Raw genomic sequence first — 19,546 nt, forward strand, 5'->3', positions numbered from 1 at the left:
ATTATACATCAAAACGTAGGTATTTTTGTCAGGATTCGGGAAATGTAACCCTCATTGGTGTGGCATTTATAGATTTTTCGCAAATCACCTCAGACCGACACAAACCCGAAACCTCCCCCATTAATTTCCTATGGAGCGGTTTTGAAAAATGACGTCTAAAAATCCAAAACATCACATGTTTTCGCATCGTTGCTACTCCTAAACCGTTTTATGTACAGACATGAGACTTTCACACATGAATGTCCCAACCCTTCTGGCACTCACAAAAAAGGAATTTTGTGGATAACTGTTACGGTTTTTCCACAGGAACAATTTGTTCGGGAGTAGCGAATGTGCAAAATCCTGAAATCGCTTTGGAGCTGCATTTTCCCACATCATCCACTTTTTTACATCGTCGCTGTGCCTACACCGATTTTTGTAAAAATATGAAAATGAGCTACATGGTCATCAAAAGCCTGCTGATACTCACAGTGAAAGAATTATTTTGATATCTCTTATACTTTTTTAGCCAGAGCGATTTGTTCGGGATCATTTTCAGAGGATTTCTGAAATTTCATAAAAATGTCCTTTAGATCATAATTTTTTACGCCTTTATTAAACTTTTTCCAGCAAAAACCGATAGCAAGTCTTCTTCCCCTATCCTTTACGAAATAAACACAGAAAAAATTATGTCTCTACCATTTACGGTTCCGGAGAAATCGTGCGTTGTTCGAGGCAAAGTTCTCCATTATAATCCAATAGGCAGACTTGGACACCAAGTGTCTGCACTTTTTTAGACTGGCCCGCTGCAGCTGTGTCAGTGAGTTTCCATGACGACGGAACTCTGAGGGCCAGTGGGAGACGTTCCATTGAGATAGAATGGCAACTTTCGACGCCAGCTGCAGCGGCTGTGATTAATGTAGAAATCTGAAATTCGCACAGTCACTTCCTCTTAACATTTTAAAATTTTCATGTGACTTTCAGCCATGTGTCAGTTTACTGTCCCATTTTGGATTTTACATGCTTTCCTATTGGGTCTTTGCTTCCAACAGGACCTGGCATGATGTCTAGACACGACCCACTTGGCCAATACAGCACCACCCACCTGTGGGAAATGGCACTACACACCATTTTGGTCAAATGTTGAGTTCTGGGCCCAGATGTGGTGAGGCTGAGTTGCTAAAGGAGGCCAATGTGACCCATGAACTTTGGTCACGTTTGGTGACATTAAGTGTTGGCACCCCTATTTGAGGCACTTCCCAGTACAGGATTTGGACCAAACTGACAGAGTACAATCACCCGGTGATACTGAACACAACCTTGTTAGCAGCTAACTGTTAGCATGTTGCTAACCGGAAGTAGCTCTAGGAAGGTCTCACCAACTTCTGCTTCACAGAGTCTGTTCTTCCTTTAGAGAGAAAGCTCCACAGGAAATTTGGGCTACGTCGCATAAAGCATCTCCAAGCCATGAGGTGTCAAACATCCAATGCTTTTCAATGGGGGATTAAACCCCTTATGTTCCCATGATGCATGCCCATATATGGCGCTACAGTATAGCTCAGAGGGAGAGTGCAAGCTTTGCATTCAAGAGGTCGTGGGATCGAAACCCGGCGTGGGAGACTAAGAGTTTTGTATTATAATCCCCACAGTGTGTATATTAAAACATGTGTGCTGATCCCATGAAGTATTTTTTTGTACCACCCGCCATTTTGAGTTACCATGGCAACGTTATAAACAACGTTTTTTCTCCCTATTTGAGGCTCATCACAGTACAGGATTTTCACCAAACTAACAGAGTACACTCAATCAGTGATACCAAACACAACCATGTTAGCGGCTAATGGTTAGCATGTTGCTAACCGGAAGTAGCTCTAGGAAGCCTGTACAAACTTCTGCTTGACAGATTTGGTGAATTTTAGCATTTTCTCCCTTTTTAGACACTTCTCAGTACAGGATTTCAACCAAACTAACAGAGTAACATCACCCGGTGATACTGAACACAGCCATGCTAGCGGCTAACCGTTAGCATGTTGCTAACTGGAAATAGATTTAGGAAGGTCCTACCAACTGCTGCTTAGACAGAGTTCTTCTGCCTTTACAGACAGAGAGGGCTGCAGCTGTCAGTGAGTCTCCATGACAACGCTGCTAGCAAGAGGCTCCTAGGAGGTTCATTGACTTAACATGGCACCTTTCAACGGCCGCTGCGAGGGCTGTGAAGACCGTAGGAACCTGAAATTTGCAGTGTTACTTCCTGTTGCTATTTCTGACGGTACGGTACGCACCAAGTGGCAGGCGCCTTGCTAAATTTCTTCAGAAAATTTTCTAGTTATTATTATTATTATTATTAACACTTGTCCTTTAAGACTAAAAAAAGTTTTTATTACTATTTTGATGAGGCAGCATGAGTTTTCTGTTACCTTCAGTGTTTGGCCCACATTGTGATGTTTCATTGTAACGAGTTATACTCCTGCTGAAATTGTCAATCCATTGTTTTTTTCTACTTTTTGCTAGGAACCAGCTGTAAGTAAATAACAGCCAAACTTGTCATTAAAATATTCAAAAATAAATGTGCCTTAACAAATTTGTTGGTGATGAGTTTTTTTAGTTTCAGGTGCTTTTTATTAATTATTATTATTATTATTATTATTATTATTATTATTATTATTATTATTATTATTATTATTATTTGTATTGTCTTGTTAAATTGTTTGGTTTCTTGTAAGTTTATTGCTGGTGGTGCACAGTAGGATAATATAACTAATCATAGTATTAATTATGATATTATTTTTTCTTTTAACTTAGTATTGCAATGTTTTGCCACACTGTCATCAGTTTTGTTTTTCAAGGCAGAAGTAAGCTGTCTGTGGAACAATGGTTTAACTTGAACCATTCATTTTGTCAGGAATCTTTGATATACAGATTTACACAAATAAAATAAATATAAAACAAAGAAAAGACAAATAAATAACATCTGGTGTGGTTTCACTACAAAAACAAGCAGAGGCAGGAATTCAAGTGGGGCTTCAAGTATCAAACTCCGCAGAGGAAAACAAGAGGACATATGGCAAAAACATCAAACTATAAAACGTGAATAAGAATTATTAAATTATTATTGTTAGATCTTAGAAGGATTAAAGCAGAAACATTGGCAACCATTATTCACTCTCTACACCGGTGAACCGTAAGATGTTTATGTATACTGCATAAAAGCCACATAACATCTTTCCCCAACATTTCCTGTTTTAGGTGAATTAGAATTACCAAAATTATTTCTTTTTGCTATATGGTCCAATAATGACTAATTTTCTTTTTGGTTGTGTTCCCCAAATTTAGAACTAGATACATATGCCTTTAAAACTATACGTCTCTGGTCAACCGTTTTATAGTATCCCTTCACAAGCTTCTCCCAATAATTTTGCTGGCAATAGTTTACTATTCTGGAAATAAGCAAATAGAAGTTATTTTGGTTGTCATAACTGACCTATAATAGGAAATGTTTAGATTTACTTAAAGTCTGACAGTGAGGAAAAAAAGAGATTGTGTGTATTAATGCAGTGTGTATTAATATCTTGTTTCAACTGCGATGAAATTAAAAACAGTTTCATATTATAAGCAAGGTTTCTGAATGTGAAACCTGTCTTTAGAACTTCCCTCACACATCAATTTACTTTAGAACGTTTTCCCGCTGCTCTGAAATGGTGAAGAAAAAGAAATGTCTCATTAAGGAACGACAGACGGCAAGCAAGTCATGGTGAGGAGGAAGAAAAACATGATGTAGTGATTGTGCAGGGCTGCAAAGGAAACAGGCCTTTACAGTTGTAGCTGTGTAACCATGGTAACGAGATTATAGGATGACTCAGAGTTGATAACTTTTACATCTAATTGTGCTGCATAAAGGTCAGAACAGGAGCATTGGTTCATTTATGTACTGATATTGATGAAGAACGAGGCTGTCAATGTGTGTTTTTACTGTTTACACACACACACACACACACACACACACACACACACACACACACACAAATAAAAACTCATGATGCAGCAAATCATTCAGGAGGACAAGGCATGCCTTCCATCCTGTTTACTGTTAACACTGAACTGATAGAGGAAATGAATACGAACTTATGGGACAGAAAAGCAAAGATGAACACGGCAAAAGAAGACAATTTTGAGCAAAGACGTCAACAAAAGGAAAAAAGCAAAGGTTTTATTTCACCACCTGAAGTATATGTGGTTAAAGTGTTGAATCAGACACATTTTTGTTTATAGTATATGGTGAATCAGCTTCAGTTGTGTCTGAAAATAAGGGTGAAAGTGGTCGCACTTTGTGTAATAGCGCAGTAACAAGATGTATTAATAGGGTAATATTCAGGAACAAAAGTTATAAAAGAATAAAATAATTTAGTTATAATATGTCATTTTCTATGTAGCCCTGCGATGGACTGATGTCCGATACCGGGTGTATCTACTTGTATTCAGCTGGAAACAAGGGCCAACCCTACCGTAACCCTACAAAGGGCAAGAGGGTAAAGACAATAGAAGGATGAATATTATGTAGCACTACTACTACACTACCACTACTACAAGTGCTTTAGTCTAATTTCATCATAATTCAGCACAATATTAAATACCAAGGGAAATAAACTTGTAAACAAATAGTTTCTTTACATGAACAAATTTGAAGACAATTAGACAAAATAGGAATAAGCCCTTTCACCACTTTGTATAATGAGGATACAAAGTGGCGAAAGGGCAAACTGACTCAGAGCTGATATTACCATCCATTTTCAGTAACTTGCTGATGAGTTACAAGGGTTTAGATATTCCAGTGCTCATATGAATACACAACAAATCTTATATAGTTCACACTTTCAAAAATATGACATTTTGCAGCTAAAAGAGTCTTAAAGATGTCAAGCCAGATGGTAAAAGACTTTTCTATTTTTTCTTTTTACTTCCGTAAGTTTCACAGTTGAATAGTGATGGATATTACATAAAATGGGAGGACAAAAAAAGAATTATGCATGAATTATGCATTACTAAAGCTGCAATTTAACAATATCTATGCTTAAATATTGAATCTCAGCAACCTCAAATCCTAACTTAAACACTTTATCATTATAAAGCTTGCTAGTCTGCAAGTCAAACATGCACCTGCAATCAGCATATAGGAACAATTTGCCCTGCATGCCGTGTCATGTGCGCTCACCTGAGTCGGAGCTGTACATGTAGACGAACCTGGTCCAATAGAAGTGCTCCAACAGGGCCATGAGGGGCTCCTGCAGCTGGGGCCGCAGCTGCAGGACAAACTGGTTGTTGGTCTGAACAGGGAAGGACGGCGTGACGAAGCACACGTGCAGAGAGCCGCAGAAAGACATCAGCATGTTTACGGTCCTCCGGTCGTAAAGGCCCATGATGGCGTACACGCCCTTAGAGAACTGGGAGCAGACTGGGAGAAACAAAGGGGGAAGAAAGGCCAATGAAGGAAACGTTAGGACGTTTACAATATTCAGAGCACACAAATGTCCACATGGATATTGCATGTCTAATTGTTACAAATAATTTTTCCCTTTTTTGTTTAATGTTCACCAAAAACAGAACATTTGTTTCTTCACAGTTATTGAAACAACCATCCCTCCTGTTAAAATGAAGCTTACTTATTATTTAAAAGCATATTTTAGTTGCAAGCGAGGCTTTCAAGAGAGAGTAAGATGTGCAGTCTTAAATCTGACATCACAATATCTTAACGAATCCTACTAATCTTTTTCTGGGTGGATTAGCTTGCATAATGTTGCGGGTCACAGCTGAGGACAGGCTGCAGCTGCTCTGAAGGTAGACGCTGTGATGCCACATACAGTGTTGTGAATGAAACGGTTCAAATAAGGCCATCCAGTGTTCATATGTTCTGTTATTTGTACAGGGCTTTGTTTTTTTTTTTAACTTATCTACACAAACCGAGCAGATACTTCAGGCAATATTAAACACTGTTACGGCGAGTGCCCACTGTAATTTGAGAAAGACTATAATGCACCCTGTGGAATAGTTTCCAGCATATATATCTGTTGTGAGAGTACTGTAATATCATCCACTAAGTTAATAAATACCAGCTAAATGACTGTTCCGGCCACAAAGTGAGAGCATATGTTGAAGTGCAGTGCTTTGGAGATTTAGGAAAAGCCTCCAAATATTTTTTTTTTTTTACGTCAAATCACTTCTCTGATCTCTGTGAATTAAGACCAAACAAATTCACAGCTCTAACAGGCTTGGATTTTAAATATTTTTTTATTCAACCAAGTTTGTTTCTAATACGAAATGAGACAGGCTTCTCGCCAAAGGTAATACAACAAAGTAAACTGAGTAAAAGTTTTGAAATAAAGATCTTATTCATGTTTTATTTAAAACAAACATTTTAAAAATGATATATTTCCCATAAACCAATGAAAGAAATCCTCGTTGGCCTTACAGCAATCAAATCCTTCACCAACCACCCATTTGTTTCTCTTGTTATTTTATACATTTACCTTTGGTGATGCTCTCCAAGTTTCAAAGTCCCTGAGCATTTGCGCTTTATTTCCTTCAGTTCAGTGTTTATCTTTGCTTTTGGTGAAAAGTCTCTGTGTCTTAGTCCATGTTTCCTCCGTTAATTATTCTACTTCCCTCATCTACCCTGCTGTCACTCTGGCTTAGATACTCCACATTTCCTCTGGTTAGCTCCTGCTTTTAATTTCTCATCCTACAATCCTTCCTCAGTAAATTATCTTACTGGTTCTCTTCATTTACCACTGAACTTTTTTTGCCCTAGTACCTTACTTTGTTACTCTATCCCAGCAGTCACCAAGCTTTTTGAAACTGAGAGCTACTTCATTGGTACTGTCATATGAAGTCATTTTTAAATCTATGTAAATTAAAGAATGATTAAAAAGGAAGAGCAACTAAATAAAATAGCAATTTAAATGGAGGACTGTGCTGTTTCTTTAGAACAGGCTTGTGGGCACCACATATGGCAGGGGTCACCATGTTGGTGACTATCCGCTAACCAGTTTCTATGCCTGTGCTTTGCCCCTTATTGTAGGTTTTGCATTTTCTAATCAAATTGTTTTATTTATCATGCTGCTCCTGTGTTCCTGTCTGCACTTTGGTCCTGCATGCAACCTACACAACATGACAAAAAGTCTTTCAACCTAAATCTGCTGTGGGTCAAATAATATTGAGGTTCACTGCAGGCATTGGGAAACAAAACTTCGGGCAAAGACAATAGGCAGGGGCGGATCCAGGATTTTTCAAAGGGGGGTGCGCACCTCAGGGTCATGGGGTCAAGGGTCATGGGGTCGAGACAATGTGAGGCTAAACGACCAAAGAATGCCATCTTTATTCTTTCACACTACCCTAATTATTCATCTAAGGATTTTTTAATTGATAATAATTTTAATGGATGAACATAAGTGGAATTAGCATGATTACCTTATTGTAATTGAAAATGGGTTTTTAAGTCAAAATCTCGTGCTTTTTACAGCATGCACAAGGTTAAAAAGTAGTTTGAAGAAAAAATTATCCTTATCAACAATTAATCAAACAAAGATTTTCTTTATTTCCAGAAATGATATGTATACAGAAAATGAAATAAAAAGACCCAAGGACTAAAGAACAGTTTGGTATGGTTCAAGTGACAAAAGAGTTTTAAAAATATACATGTATTTTAACAATATATTTTAACCATATAAACTATATTAAGAAAAAAAAAATACTTAGAAAGACCCAAGGACTTAAGAACAGTTTGGTATAGTTCAAGTGACAAAGGATTTTTTAACACATTTTAACAAGATAAACCATGTTGAGAATTTTTTTTTTAAAGTAAGTTAAACCAATGAACATGTACGGTGAAGTTAAGCCATAAGCCTATAATAGAACTGTGAGACTTGACAAAGAATATTGCTCTCTTCTACAACACCTTCAACTTTATGATGATGATGATAATGGGTTTATGAATGTCAACCCTCTAGGATGCTTCTGGGCAAATGTGTGTATGATTTTGTTGATGTCTAAATGAATGTCCTTGTGGACATACATAAGTAGCAAAGCCACAAACCTTTCCTGTCCCATTGTTGACCTCAGCATGTTTTTCAAGGAAAAGGGTTAATCCAACAGTAGATCTTATATTATATGGGCATAAATTGAAACAGGTAAATATCGTAAGGTACCTCGGCGTATGGTTTGATGAAAAACTTTCATTTAAGATACATATACAGAAGATCATTGATAAATGTAAAAAAGGTATTAATATTTTGAGATGTTTGTCAGGGAATGACTGGGGGGCAACTAGTACATCTTTGAAAAGAATATATGATGTTTTAATTCGATATGTGTTGGACTATGGATGTATCGTTTATAAGTCAGCTGCAAATTCTTTGTTATTAGATTTAGATAGAATCCAAGCCAAAGCGCTTAGAATATGTTGTGGTGCTTTTAGAACATCTCTAATTCCTGCTCTTCAGGTGATTACTAGAGTAATGCCACTGGACTTAAGGAGAATTAAACTGTCAATACATTACTGGTTAAATTTATAAGGACATGAGGAAAATCACCCTACTAAACAGATATTCAGAGAATGTTGGGAATATGGCCATCACATAAGGAGTTTTGGATGGGAAGGAAATATTTATGCAGAGTATTCTGGTATAAGTAATATAGCATACTGTAATTACATCTAAAATTGCTCCATGTTTTTTTTGAAATGTCAACAGTAAATTTAGAAACCAAAAAAATAGAACAGTCCTGTGGAGGTTTGTATCAAATTATGCAGCAGTATTTAGTTATAAGGTATAAAAATATGACACAAATATATACAGATGCATCAAAACAGGAAAATGGTAAAACAGGAGTAGCAGTATATATTCTGAAAGAAAAAATTTCTATAAAAAGAAGAACAACAGATAATTTATCATTTTTTTCAGCAGAGATGTTGGCAATTATTATGGCATTACAATGGGTGCTGGAGGTGAAGCATAGAAATGTAGTTATCTGTTCAGATTCATTGTCTTGCCTGACTAGTTTTAAAAGTGGAAAATCTGAAAGCCGTCAAGATCTTCTAGATGAAGTCAGTTATTTAATATATGGTATAAAGCAACAAAAAATAAGTTTTCGATTTACATGGGTTCCAGCACATAAAGGAATTTTAGGAAATGAAAAAGTAGATAAATTAGCTAAAGAAGCAGTTAAGGCAAGAGAAATTGAATATGATGTCCCGCTAAGTAGAAAAGAAATAAAAGTAATTATTAAAGATAAAATAAATAATATATGGCAGGAGAGATGGAATTTAGAAGAAAAAGGAAGACATTTATATAAAATACAGAAAGATATTATCATAAGATATAATAGTATAATGAATAGAAGAGAGGAAATATAGATAAACAGGTTGAGGATAGGGCATACTAGTTTAAGTACTGGTTTAAAAATAATAGGGAAACATCCAACAGGTAATTGTTCTTATTGTGGAGAAATCGAAGAAGTAGAACATGTTTTGATTTATTGTAGAAAATATATAAAAGAGAGGAAAGAACTGGAAAGGGTATTGGGGAGTTCAGTAAAGATGGCTGATTTATTAGGGAAGCATCAATCAGATAAAATATTTAAAGCACTTATTAAATATTTAAAAGATACAGAGTTAGCTGGGAGGATTTAGTGTGTATGTGTGTGTGAGTGTGTAAGTATAGATATAATTTAGTTTCATTAAGATATAAAGATATATAGGAAAATATATTTCTAAATTACATCTCCGTCCAGCTGATGGCGGTAATGCACGCAGGATGTAAACTGCCAGAAAACACAACAGAAGAAGAAGAAGAAGAAGAAGAAGAAGAAGAAGAAGAAGAAGAAGTAGAAGAAGAACATGCTCGTCACTGCGCGCTATTATCCAACATGGCGACGACCGGTGCGGCAGAGAGTGATTATTTAGCGATAGTGATGGAGTTTCATGGATTTATCATCATCATCTGAGAGCGATTTGGAATATATAGAAGACTTTCTTGACAGCAACCTGATTTTTGACAAAATCCAGCCATACCAGTTTGAGGCAAGGAGACCAAAAAGGAATGATGTGAGTTGAATCTGTCTGCTGCGGCAGCGGTCTCCTTATTTTTGAGATGTTTTTTCCACTTTTACCCGATGTATTGCAACATCAAACCGCCATGCACGTGGGCATTGTTGCTTCAATAATAGCTCTAGAAAATTTCAATGGTGAAGTCCTCTGGGAATCTGAAATAATTGTTGTTTATCACACCTGTGTGAGCGCAGTGCCTCTGCTAAGAAACAACACAGGATGTGACGTCAGGCCGCCATTACTGCCCATATTTGGGCACTAAATGCCGCCGCCAGTATCGGTGATTGCGACGACAATTTATGCCGCGCCGGCGTCACAGTGCGTTCTAAATGACAGGTACTGGCTTTTAATCGTAATTCTATGAAGGATGTTTAAAATTTCGGGCTCTTTAAAAAATACTTTTGGTCTCCAAAAGGGGGGTGCGCGCGCCCCCTGCGCCACCGCCTGAATCCGCGGCAGATAGGGATAAATGTGACATCATAATTCCAGCTTGGAAAGTCATTCTAAGCTGGGCATGTTCTTTTAAATGAAAAAATAAATAAATAAAAACGTTTAATAATTTTTGCTTTAGCACAAACATGGAAATGGGAGCTTAGGAACCTATTTTTGCAGAAATTGGTCCTCAAGAGCAAGAAATCTTGGCGTCAGACTTTGTGGGAAAAACAAGCATGACACCATTTCAAAATAATGATCCATAACCGTACCGCTAAGTTTCAGCCACAGCCATATTAGTGTTGTACATGTCCTCAAATCCTTGGTCTCGCTTTCTCTATGTTTGTGACATATTCCTGTGTCAGTGCCACTTACAGGACTTGGACAACTACAGCATTTCTTGGGGTCATTTTCAGTGCTCTTTTTGTGGATGATTATCTGACACAAAAACATTTGTTGTTGTTGTGGTTGGACCAGGAAGCAGAATGATATGCGGGTGTGCCACACAGGAGCGATGTGACACAAAATCGACACTAAGCAACTCCACAGAAGCAATTCTGGCGACACAAAACATGCGATTTTGCGATTTCTTCAGTCTCCTATTTTTTGTATTAAACGCAAATAGCGTATCAACGTGCCCACTCTTACTTGCTGTCGCTCGCCTAACATTATCACCGACCATCCGCACAGCAGACGACAAGCTAGAAATACAGCAGTACTGTAGCGCTATCTAGTAATGCTTTCACTTAACTGCAACTCCAGCCTCACCACTCACTTTTCTCCCGGTAGTGGTAATTGGTTGAGTCATACAACTCAGGGTAACCGCAGACCGCCACTATCAGCTTGTCTTCCATGTTGAATGAAAACAGCTATGTCACAACCCTCCAGTGTTGCACCTGTGCATAGGGATATCATATAAATCTGTTGCTTGGCCTGCCACATCCGCGTTCAGTGTGAGCTCACCTTTAAAAAAATATTTCAGTGGATAAGGTCTAAATAGCCAAAACTTTCCATTTCCATTGGATTTCTCTTTTCTGCTTCTCATTTCCATTTGCATTTTAATTTTAAACTTATGTCAGAACAACCATTCAGTGCACCAAATGTTAAAGATCCTTGGTGATGATACCCCATAGGTCTAGTGCACATTTATTCTCTGTTGTGTTAGACCAAATCCTCGATTTGCCATTTTTGTATTACTTTCAAGAAAAAGCCACAAAAAAGAAAAAAAACTTGTAGTCTGTCTCCATTTCTCTGTCAGGGTGAATCCCTCCACCCTCCTAGCTTGTTTTCACCTCTGCCCACTTCATTCACATGGCTCTCTCTCTCTTTCTAACAACATTTTGTCTTAGTGTCTGACTTGTTTTTAAGCTCAAGATGTCACCCAGAAATGCAGGTCAGTGAGACCGAGCTCATGTTGCAGACACACCAAACCGTCTTTTCCTTTTTTCCACTGTACTTCTTTTTTCCTGGGTTTGGCTGCAATTTCATACAAATTCCTCCAGGTTGCACATTTACTATTTTTTTTCAGTCTCCTATTTTTTTTTTTTTCAAATACAACACAGAACAGCAAATCTTCAGCTTGGAGAAGATAAAGTGGCCTTGTCTTCACAGTAAACTGATGTACATTTCTAATGCTGTGTAGCTGATGAAGCACACTTCCCCCCGTCTCACACAAAGGGCTTCCTTATAGTAAATCCTCACCCACACAATGGAAATAATCAAATTACTTCATGCTGAGCTCCTCACAGCCTGGGATTAAGACAAATAATACTTGCTGCGGCACAAGTCATTGTGCACGCTAAAGTCTTATGTTCTGCTCCTGCAGGATTCAGACCGAATTTAATCGTGCAGCGTCTATGCTGTCACCCAGAAAATTTGCTCCAAAGGAGAGCGGTCTGAGTGTTGCTGAGGGCAACAATGAGGACATCCGGGACGGCTGACCATGACAGGCTAAGGCAGGTGTCAATCAAAAATAGCTTGCTTTAAATCTTATTGTTCCATAGACAAAACAATCCCAAAAGTCATCGTAATTACCAAGTTATGCCCATGAACTCATAACGCTCATGAAGCTAAAGATAGTGGGTACAAAAAAAAACCCATTTTAATAAGGTCGTTTATTCAGCTAAATGTTTGAAAAGTTAACATTTTAGGGCAAACCGAGGGAGACAGAAAAAGTCCCTGATGTGGCCTTTTGTTTGAAAGATTTGTTGCCTTTAATAAGCAGCTCCAGTGAAGAGGAAAAGAGAAGAGACAGAGTGAAGTCTGACCTTAAAGTCCAGAGCTGAACATTTTATTTTAAAACAACAATACAACATGAAGTGGGATAATCAACGTGGGGTTTAGGAAGTATTGCCTAAACCCAAAATCACAAATTTTGAGACTTGTGACACTGGTTAGATACAAAGCAGCACAAATTATGTGTAAAGCACAAAAATGTGTTACCGTGTTTTGCAGCAAGAGCGTTTTGAACAGTTAGAGGTTAACGAGGAGAGCCTAACTTTCAAAAGCATTGCTTTTGTACCAGAAAGATGATGATGTGTGTGTCTGTGTGTGTGGGATGAATCTGTAGAATGGGCTGAATGATTAGTTAAAATAAAACACTAACAATAAAAAAAAAATAAAAAAAAAATAAAAAAAGTAATCTGATACTCTCTGAGCGATTCTGGTGACAATTGATAAGATCTGGCAACCGTTCCTGCGGCATGTCTCCGCTCAGGGCCTTGGCACATCCTCGTAGTACACACACTGCCTTTCATCGTTGTGTACAGTGTTCAAGCATCATAACTGACCTACTAATATTTGTTAGGTGTAACGCACAGTTGTTGTTTTTGTGTTGAGTTTAGCTATTTTTTCTTTGTTTTTGTTGGGTTTTTCTCCCTGTTTTGGATATTGAATATTGTTTATTTACACCTTCGGGTTCCCTTCTTATATTTTGATGTTGTCTTTTGTGGACGTTGTTGTTTGTTTGTGTGAGGGGTTATTTTTGTACAATATTTCTTTGTAAGTGCATTGGTGTACATCTTGTGTAAATTGTGAAACATTCACATTCTTGGGGGATATATGATGTAACATGTTGTATGCTGTCTTTGTACTTATTAGTTGCATTGTAAAAAAAGGCATTTTTTTTATGGACTTGTACTGAAAATGGACGAGACCTGAAAATTTAAATTGAATTAATACATTTGACTTGATGTAATTTAGAAGGGAGTAGGAATACCCGCTTGGACATCTTTCGTATGTTAATGTGTTTCTTTGATTTATTGTTTTATATGTTTGAATAAATAAATAGAAATCAGTCCACAACTGAAAGCATTTTGTGGAGGACATATAGTAAACGGCTTGCACTCGTGACTAGTTAAACGACCTCAAAGCATTTTACACTACAATCAGTCACCCATACCTCTGACCTCCACCAGCAGGCAATTTGACTGAGATCTGATAATGAATCACTGCTCTTGTTCTTACAGAGTCTGGACAATAGATGCTGATTTACCGCTTTTTGATTTTCACGCAAGATCAGAAGATAAATCTACCAACCAAAAGCTCGTTAGGTGGAGCAAGACATCTTAAGAAAATAATTCAGATTTTGTAAGTGAGCTCCTGGGAGGTTTTGAGCAGTAAATTTTCTTATCTGTAACAGAAAGCTCTGTTGAAACAAAGATTATGTCACAATACTATGTTTGCCAAGAATAAAGTAGATTACTGCCATTTCAATAAAACTCCTGTTGCTAAATATTTCATAAAACTACACCCTGATGCTTTTACATACACCTTAAAACCTTTATTATTTGCATTAAAAATTACTGACCTAAGAGTCGAGTTATTTGCATAGAGGGCAGAATCCAAATGTATCCAACTGACTAACAAACCTGATTTACCACCTTGAGGTTACACTCAGACCTCATCTACATCCAATCAATGGTTTTTACTACATATGCATTTCATGTAGGTTTAGACAAAGCAAAACTGCCTGGAAAATGGTCTAAGCTTAAACTTCTAACAAAAAAAGTTCACAAATCATGGAAAACTGCCAGATAGGATAAATAAAATAGCAGCAGCATCTGGCTCATAATGAATGGATTAATCCTGTTTCCAGTTGGGATTCTTTGGTACCATCTCACTGTGCAGAAAAAGACTATTTTTAGTTAATGGAGACCTATAAAGTGAAATGTTAGGGGTATGACAACGTATTCACATTCTTGTACTGGTGAGTGGAAACAAGAAGCATTTCAATCCAAAAAAAATATTCCTGTCTTTATTGAAGTTGTTATAATAGATAATGGTTAAAATATTTTTAGGAACTTTGAATTACAAGTAAGTGCATCTCTTTCAATAGTTTAGATGAGGACTCCCCAACTGCAAAGACAGCATAATCATTAAAAAAATGTTCTATTTCTGTTTTCTATAAATTCAGTCCAACTCTTCCCCCCCCCCCCAATCTGCTGTCAGATGTAATTTTTATTTAACAGAAAAGAAAAATTACCTGCAGGTTTTTGTGACAGGGTCAAGTGACCTCATTGACTTTTAGAAGGTCAAGTCATTGTAAAATCAGCCAGATCTAAGGTCAGTTGAACTAAACTGTCCCTAGAGGTATTGGTTTGTGTTGCTTTAATTGAGAGGGTGACCCCATGAATTGGGTTCCCTAGTTTATTCATGTTTTAATCCTGGCATTCACCCAGCTAGATGCTTCAATGTATTGTCAACCTGTTAAGTAATCTTGCAACATCAACCCCATATATTGAAAGTAAGAGTACATCACAAATTAATCGGCAAACACCTTTTCTTTTACCGGTCACAATGCACCACACCCCCACCCCTTAAACTTTTCATCCATAAGGACCAAAGTGACAGGCATCCTTGCTCAATGTGCCTGTCTGTCCTTGCTCCGTCCTCAGAGCTCTATGGCCCAAGCTAGCATCCTCTCAACAACTTTGGCCCCTGTGAGCGGTGTCACACTGAGAATAACCGTTCGCTCCAAGGCCCTGCTATCGCGCTAACAATAGATGCTCGCCCTTTGGCAGATGCTATAATGCTAACGAGGTTTCTGTCTGTCAGCATTAACTCGCTGGCTTGCTAGCACGACAGGCTGGTCCGTCATCAGAGGGAATCAGGCAGCAGAGGGGTTGACAGATGCTGTCAGCCTCAGGAAGTGTTTGTAGTTATTTGTGTTTAGGGTCAAAAACATCCCCATGATGGAGTCCAGATGTAAAACATGGAGGGAACTCATGAAGTGATGTCTGGCTTATGGTAAAAAGACACAAACAGCTGCCTATCTGAAATCAATCAGCTCTGCTTGTGTTGGTTCAGCATTTGAGTTTTGATCGGCCTTTCTTTCAAGTGTGGTTGTATGAAGTAGCTGCAGGTTTATTACCAATCAACACCATGAATGAAAACATCTTAGTAAGAGTATAGCAAGGTTTCAAAAATATATAGTTTAAAAATTGTTTTACATGCCACTCCTGCAGTTTAAAATCTGTTTATGGGACACCAAATAAAGGGCTGTAATTAATTTTCTTTGGCACACACACACATACCTATAATTGCTCAGTGCCAGTCAGTGGGCTGATTAAGGGCTGCTCAACTCTCCCCTCGTTTGCAAGAAAGACAAGTATGACTGTATGGAAACATTTTAATAAAAAAAGTCATGGTGCCGAAAGTGAAAGAGTGCCAACCTTCACTCTTATTAAAGTACTTCTTTTTAAAAACTACAGTGGGCAAGCTATAAACTGAATGGCTGTAAAATTAACTAACTAATGCCACTTTGATATTAATGTGTTACTCAATAAATGAAGAGGTATTTATTGTAGATTTAAAACATGCAGTTTAGTAAATGTATAAACATCAAAATAAGGGGATATTAGAACAATATGTTATTACAGTAGCACACAAAACACATTTATTTGAAAACTACTAAATTTAGCAAGTGTTTATTCCATTTAAGTTTCTTTTCATTCCATAACATTGATTTTTATATTTAAGTTAACAGTAAGAAGCATTTTTGCTTTGCTGTAATAAATAAAATAATTTATGTTATAGGTTTTTGTGTTTATTTTTTTACTCCATTATATCATACAATAAGAGTCCCATACCGGCCATTGCCTATATCGCAGCAATAATTAGGTTGTGTTGTTTTTGTTTGGCCGGGTTTATGTGCTGATTTTAATTATTTTGTATCAAATAAATCATATATGCATCATATTTACATTAATTTGAAATGCATAGGGTTACATCCTTCCATGCTTCTATACAGCCATACAGCCACTTATTATGTCAAAACTGAGGTATAGAGCATGAAGTCTGATTGAAAAATCAGATACTCTACAGTAAAAGCTAATTTCAGCTGACTAACTCCAGGATGTCGTTCATTTGCTCATCTATGCAATGTTTCGACCATGTAGATGGACCAGTGAATCAAAGCTTTCACCTTTCAGCGTGGCTCCTTTATTCACAACAACAGAGTGGAGTAACTGTCTGAATACTGCACATTAATCCTGGAGGGAATATCTCCCCATGTTCCCGTTGCTTCCTATTAAAATAGGCAGAACGTGCTGGAGCAATTCTCTAAGAAAGAAAAGTTTACCTGGGACCCAAATCCTCCTGAATTCAATGCATAAACAATGAATCTGTATTTATTATTTCATTTTTCAGACCCATCTGTCCCGACTGCATTCATCTCCTGATATCAACAGACATTCAACAAGGGCACTCATCGTCGCACCACAATGACCAAGCCGACCTCGCCTCACACCGAGTAAAGCCCCTTCAATCAGACATCCTACCCCCCCGTGCCACAACCCCCAGGCTTTTTGACTGAGCTTTATTTAAAGACAGCCCAAAGACGACGATGAGGATGAGCGCTGCCGGGCACACAGCTGCGACCCTGTCTACTCCCAGAATTGTTTATTGTTCTGACATATCCATCCATCCATCCATCCAGCCATCCATAGATTTAAGTAGTATACAGCAAGCATAAAGAATATTTACAAAAATGTCTAATAAGTCCAGTGCTTCCATTCATGCCGACCTACAGCTCGAGCGTTTACGTTCGTCTGCCATGCAGACAGGACGCCCCCCGGAAAACAAAGCCAACGACCAGGTCAATGTTTCAGCCCGTCGTTCCGCATTTCCATCACTCATTCGACACGTGTTTCACTGTCGCTTCCCCGGAATGACAACCAGCCGAGTCAGAAACAGAATGAGCTCCAATTCAGTGTGCAAACACTTCACACTGACATTTGTATTCACTGTTTGTCTTATTTGAAGTGATGCTCAGTGGGAGAGGCTCGGCTTAAAGTCTGAGGAATTAGAACAAACCTACACTGGAAAGGCAAATAGAGAGAGAGAGAGGGAGAGAACAGGACAATTTTTCCTCCTAAAGCGTTTTTTCCACTCATGATTTGATTGAATTGAAAAGAAACTTCAGGCTTTAAGGTCAGACTTGGTATCCTTCAAAACATAAAAGAATCTACCGAGGCAACTTGTATTTGAATAGTTTGTATTTTTTATTTCCTAAATATAATAAAACAACAAAACAATGAATCCTGAATGGGTTGGTTTACTAAAGTAATTAATGTACAATAAGTCATGAACTTCAAGGCCCAAAGCAATAATTATAAAATGCTGAATACCACAACTCTATTCACAATACTTTTGGGCTTTAATGAAATCTGTGTGCCATTACTGTGTAGAATTTAGCACAAAAATAAAACCCCTCAGTGAGCCTCTAATCCTAAATAATAATGACCCGCTGGTCATTCAACCTCTTCCTTCTACAGGGCTTACCAAAAAAAAAAAACATTGAAAAACCCAAACACATAATTAAGAGCTAAACTTAATACTTTAACACAATTACTGGAGTGAGAAGTATGAAGGAGCAGGAAATCCAAACCACATATCCAAGCAGACAAGGAAGGGAAATTATTCCAAATTGGAGTGTGGGAGGAAAACAAAAAGCTCAATAATAAACAGATATGTCAAACATGTCCAAATGTGCTTTGTGGATCTGGGTAGGGCTTGTAACCATGTCCCTTATGTCAAGAATTGTGGAGTAGGAGGAGGATTCAACTGCAGGTAAGAATCTTGAGTTTATTAGAAAACTAAATAAGATCTTTAAAAGGTCCAATGGACAAAAATATATGAAGGAAAATAGGAATAACAAGGAACAACAGTAGAATCCAGCAATAAGTGAGTACAGAGATTACTGAAGCATGGGACAGGGAGTAGGTAACACTTTGGGGAAATATGAGCTGAGGAGAAAAGGCTAGAAATAACAAACTGAACACCAAAGGGAAAGACAGGGAACCAGGAAACTATATTAAACACATAACAAAGGAATCTGCAAATCTTAAAATGGAGACTATTAACAAGACACACAAAATAAACGCTGAAATAAAAAGTAAACAAAATGCAAAACATAAGGAGACACTAGAAAAAAAGAAATTCTCATGGCAAGCTAATCCTGAATTCACAAAATTGAGCACGTTTCCAGTGATGGCTGTCATCAGATCCTGCTGGAGGTGTTCAAGGACATGCTGGACGAAGAGGGTGTCTTGCTAAGGAACCTCCACATCTCTTTCCTCTTTGTAAATGATGTAGTTCTGCTACCATCGTTACTCCAGGATCTTTGGTAGCTATGCTTACATGGACATGTCATTCAAATAACGGGCCAATAGCAATAAAAATGTGTCATGTAAACACTCGCCATTTGGAATATTGTAATTGGATTAAGGTCAATCAGACTGAAATTATATTCCAAATGAAACAGTTTGATTATGCTGATTCTTAATCTTCATTATGTCCACCCAAACACTTGTTTCAATTATATAATTTGGATTGGAGAAAACTGCCCATGTGATTTCCATGGCTAGACACTATGTCAAGGAAACAAAATGTAAATTTCGTAACGCAGGAAGACCAACAGCATCTGTTGCTGAGTCTGTAGCTTCAATAGGGAGTGCAGTAACATCTCAACCAATCTTAAAAGATGGCACTGCTCCATTCTGTTCATTCCGAAGGCACAAAATGAACATACTTTGCTTT

At 37.7% G+C, this 19,546-nt stretch overlaps 1 protein-coding gene across 5 annotated transcripts in view; it reads right to left on the minus strand.

Annotated features, from left to right (window-relative positions):
* Positions 1–19,546, minus strand: part of gria1b (glutamate receptor, ionotropic, AMPA 1b) — a 126,242-nt gene that overhangs the window by 77,228 nt on the left and 29,468 nt on the right. For all 5 annotated transcript variants that reach the window (XR_004931898.1, XM_036142811.1, XM_036142812.1 and 2 more), the window contains exon 3: positions 5,189–5,428. Coding sequence is in view for 4 of the 5 variants with exons in the window: in XM_036142811.1 (XP_035998704.1) it covers positions 5,189–5,428 (240 nt within the window). In the remaining variant the exon portion in view is untranslated. The remainder of the gene's footprint in view (positions 1–5,188; positions 5,429–19,546) is intronic.

Source organism: Fundulus heteroclitus, chromosome 11 (genome assembly GCF_011125445.2).
Source record: "Fundulus heteroclitus isolate FHET01 chromosome 11, MU-UCD_Fhet_4.1, whole genome shotgun sequence".
Classification (NCBI taxonomy): Eukaryota; Metazoa; Chordata; class Actinopteri; order Cyprinodontiformes; family Fundulidae; genus Fundulus; species Fundulus heteroclitus.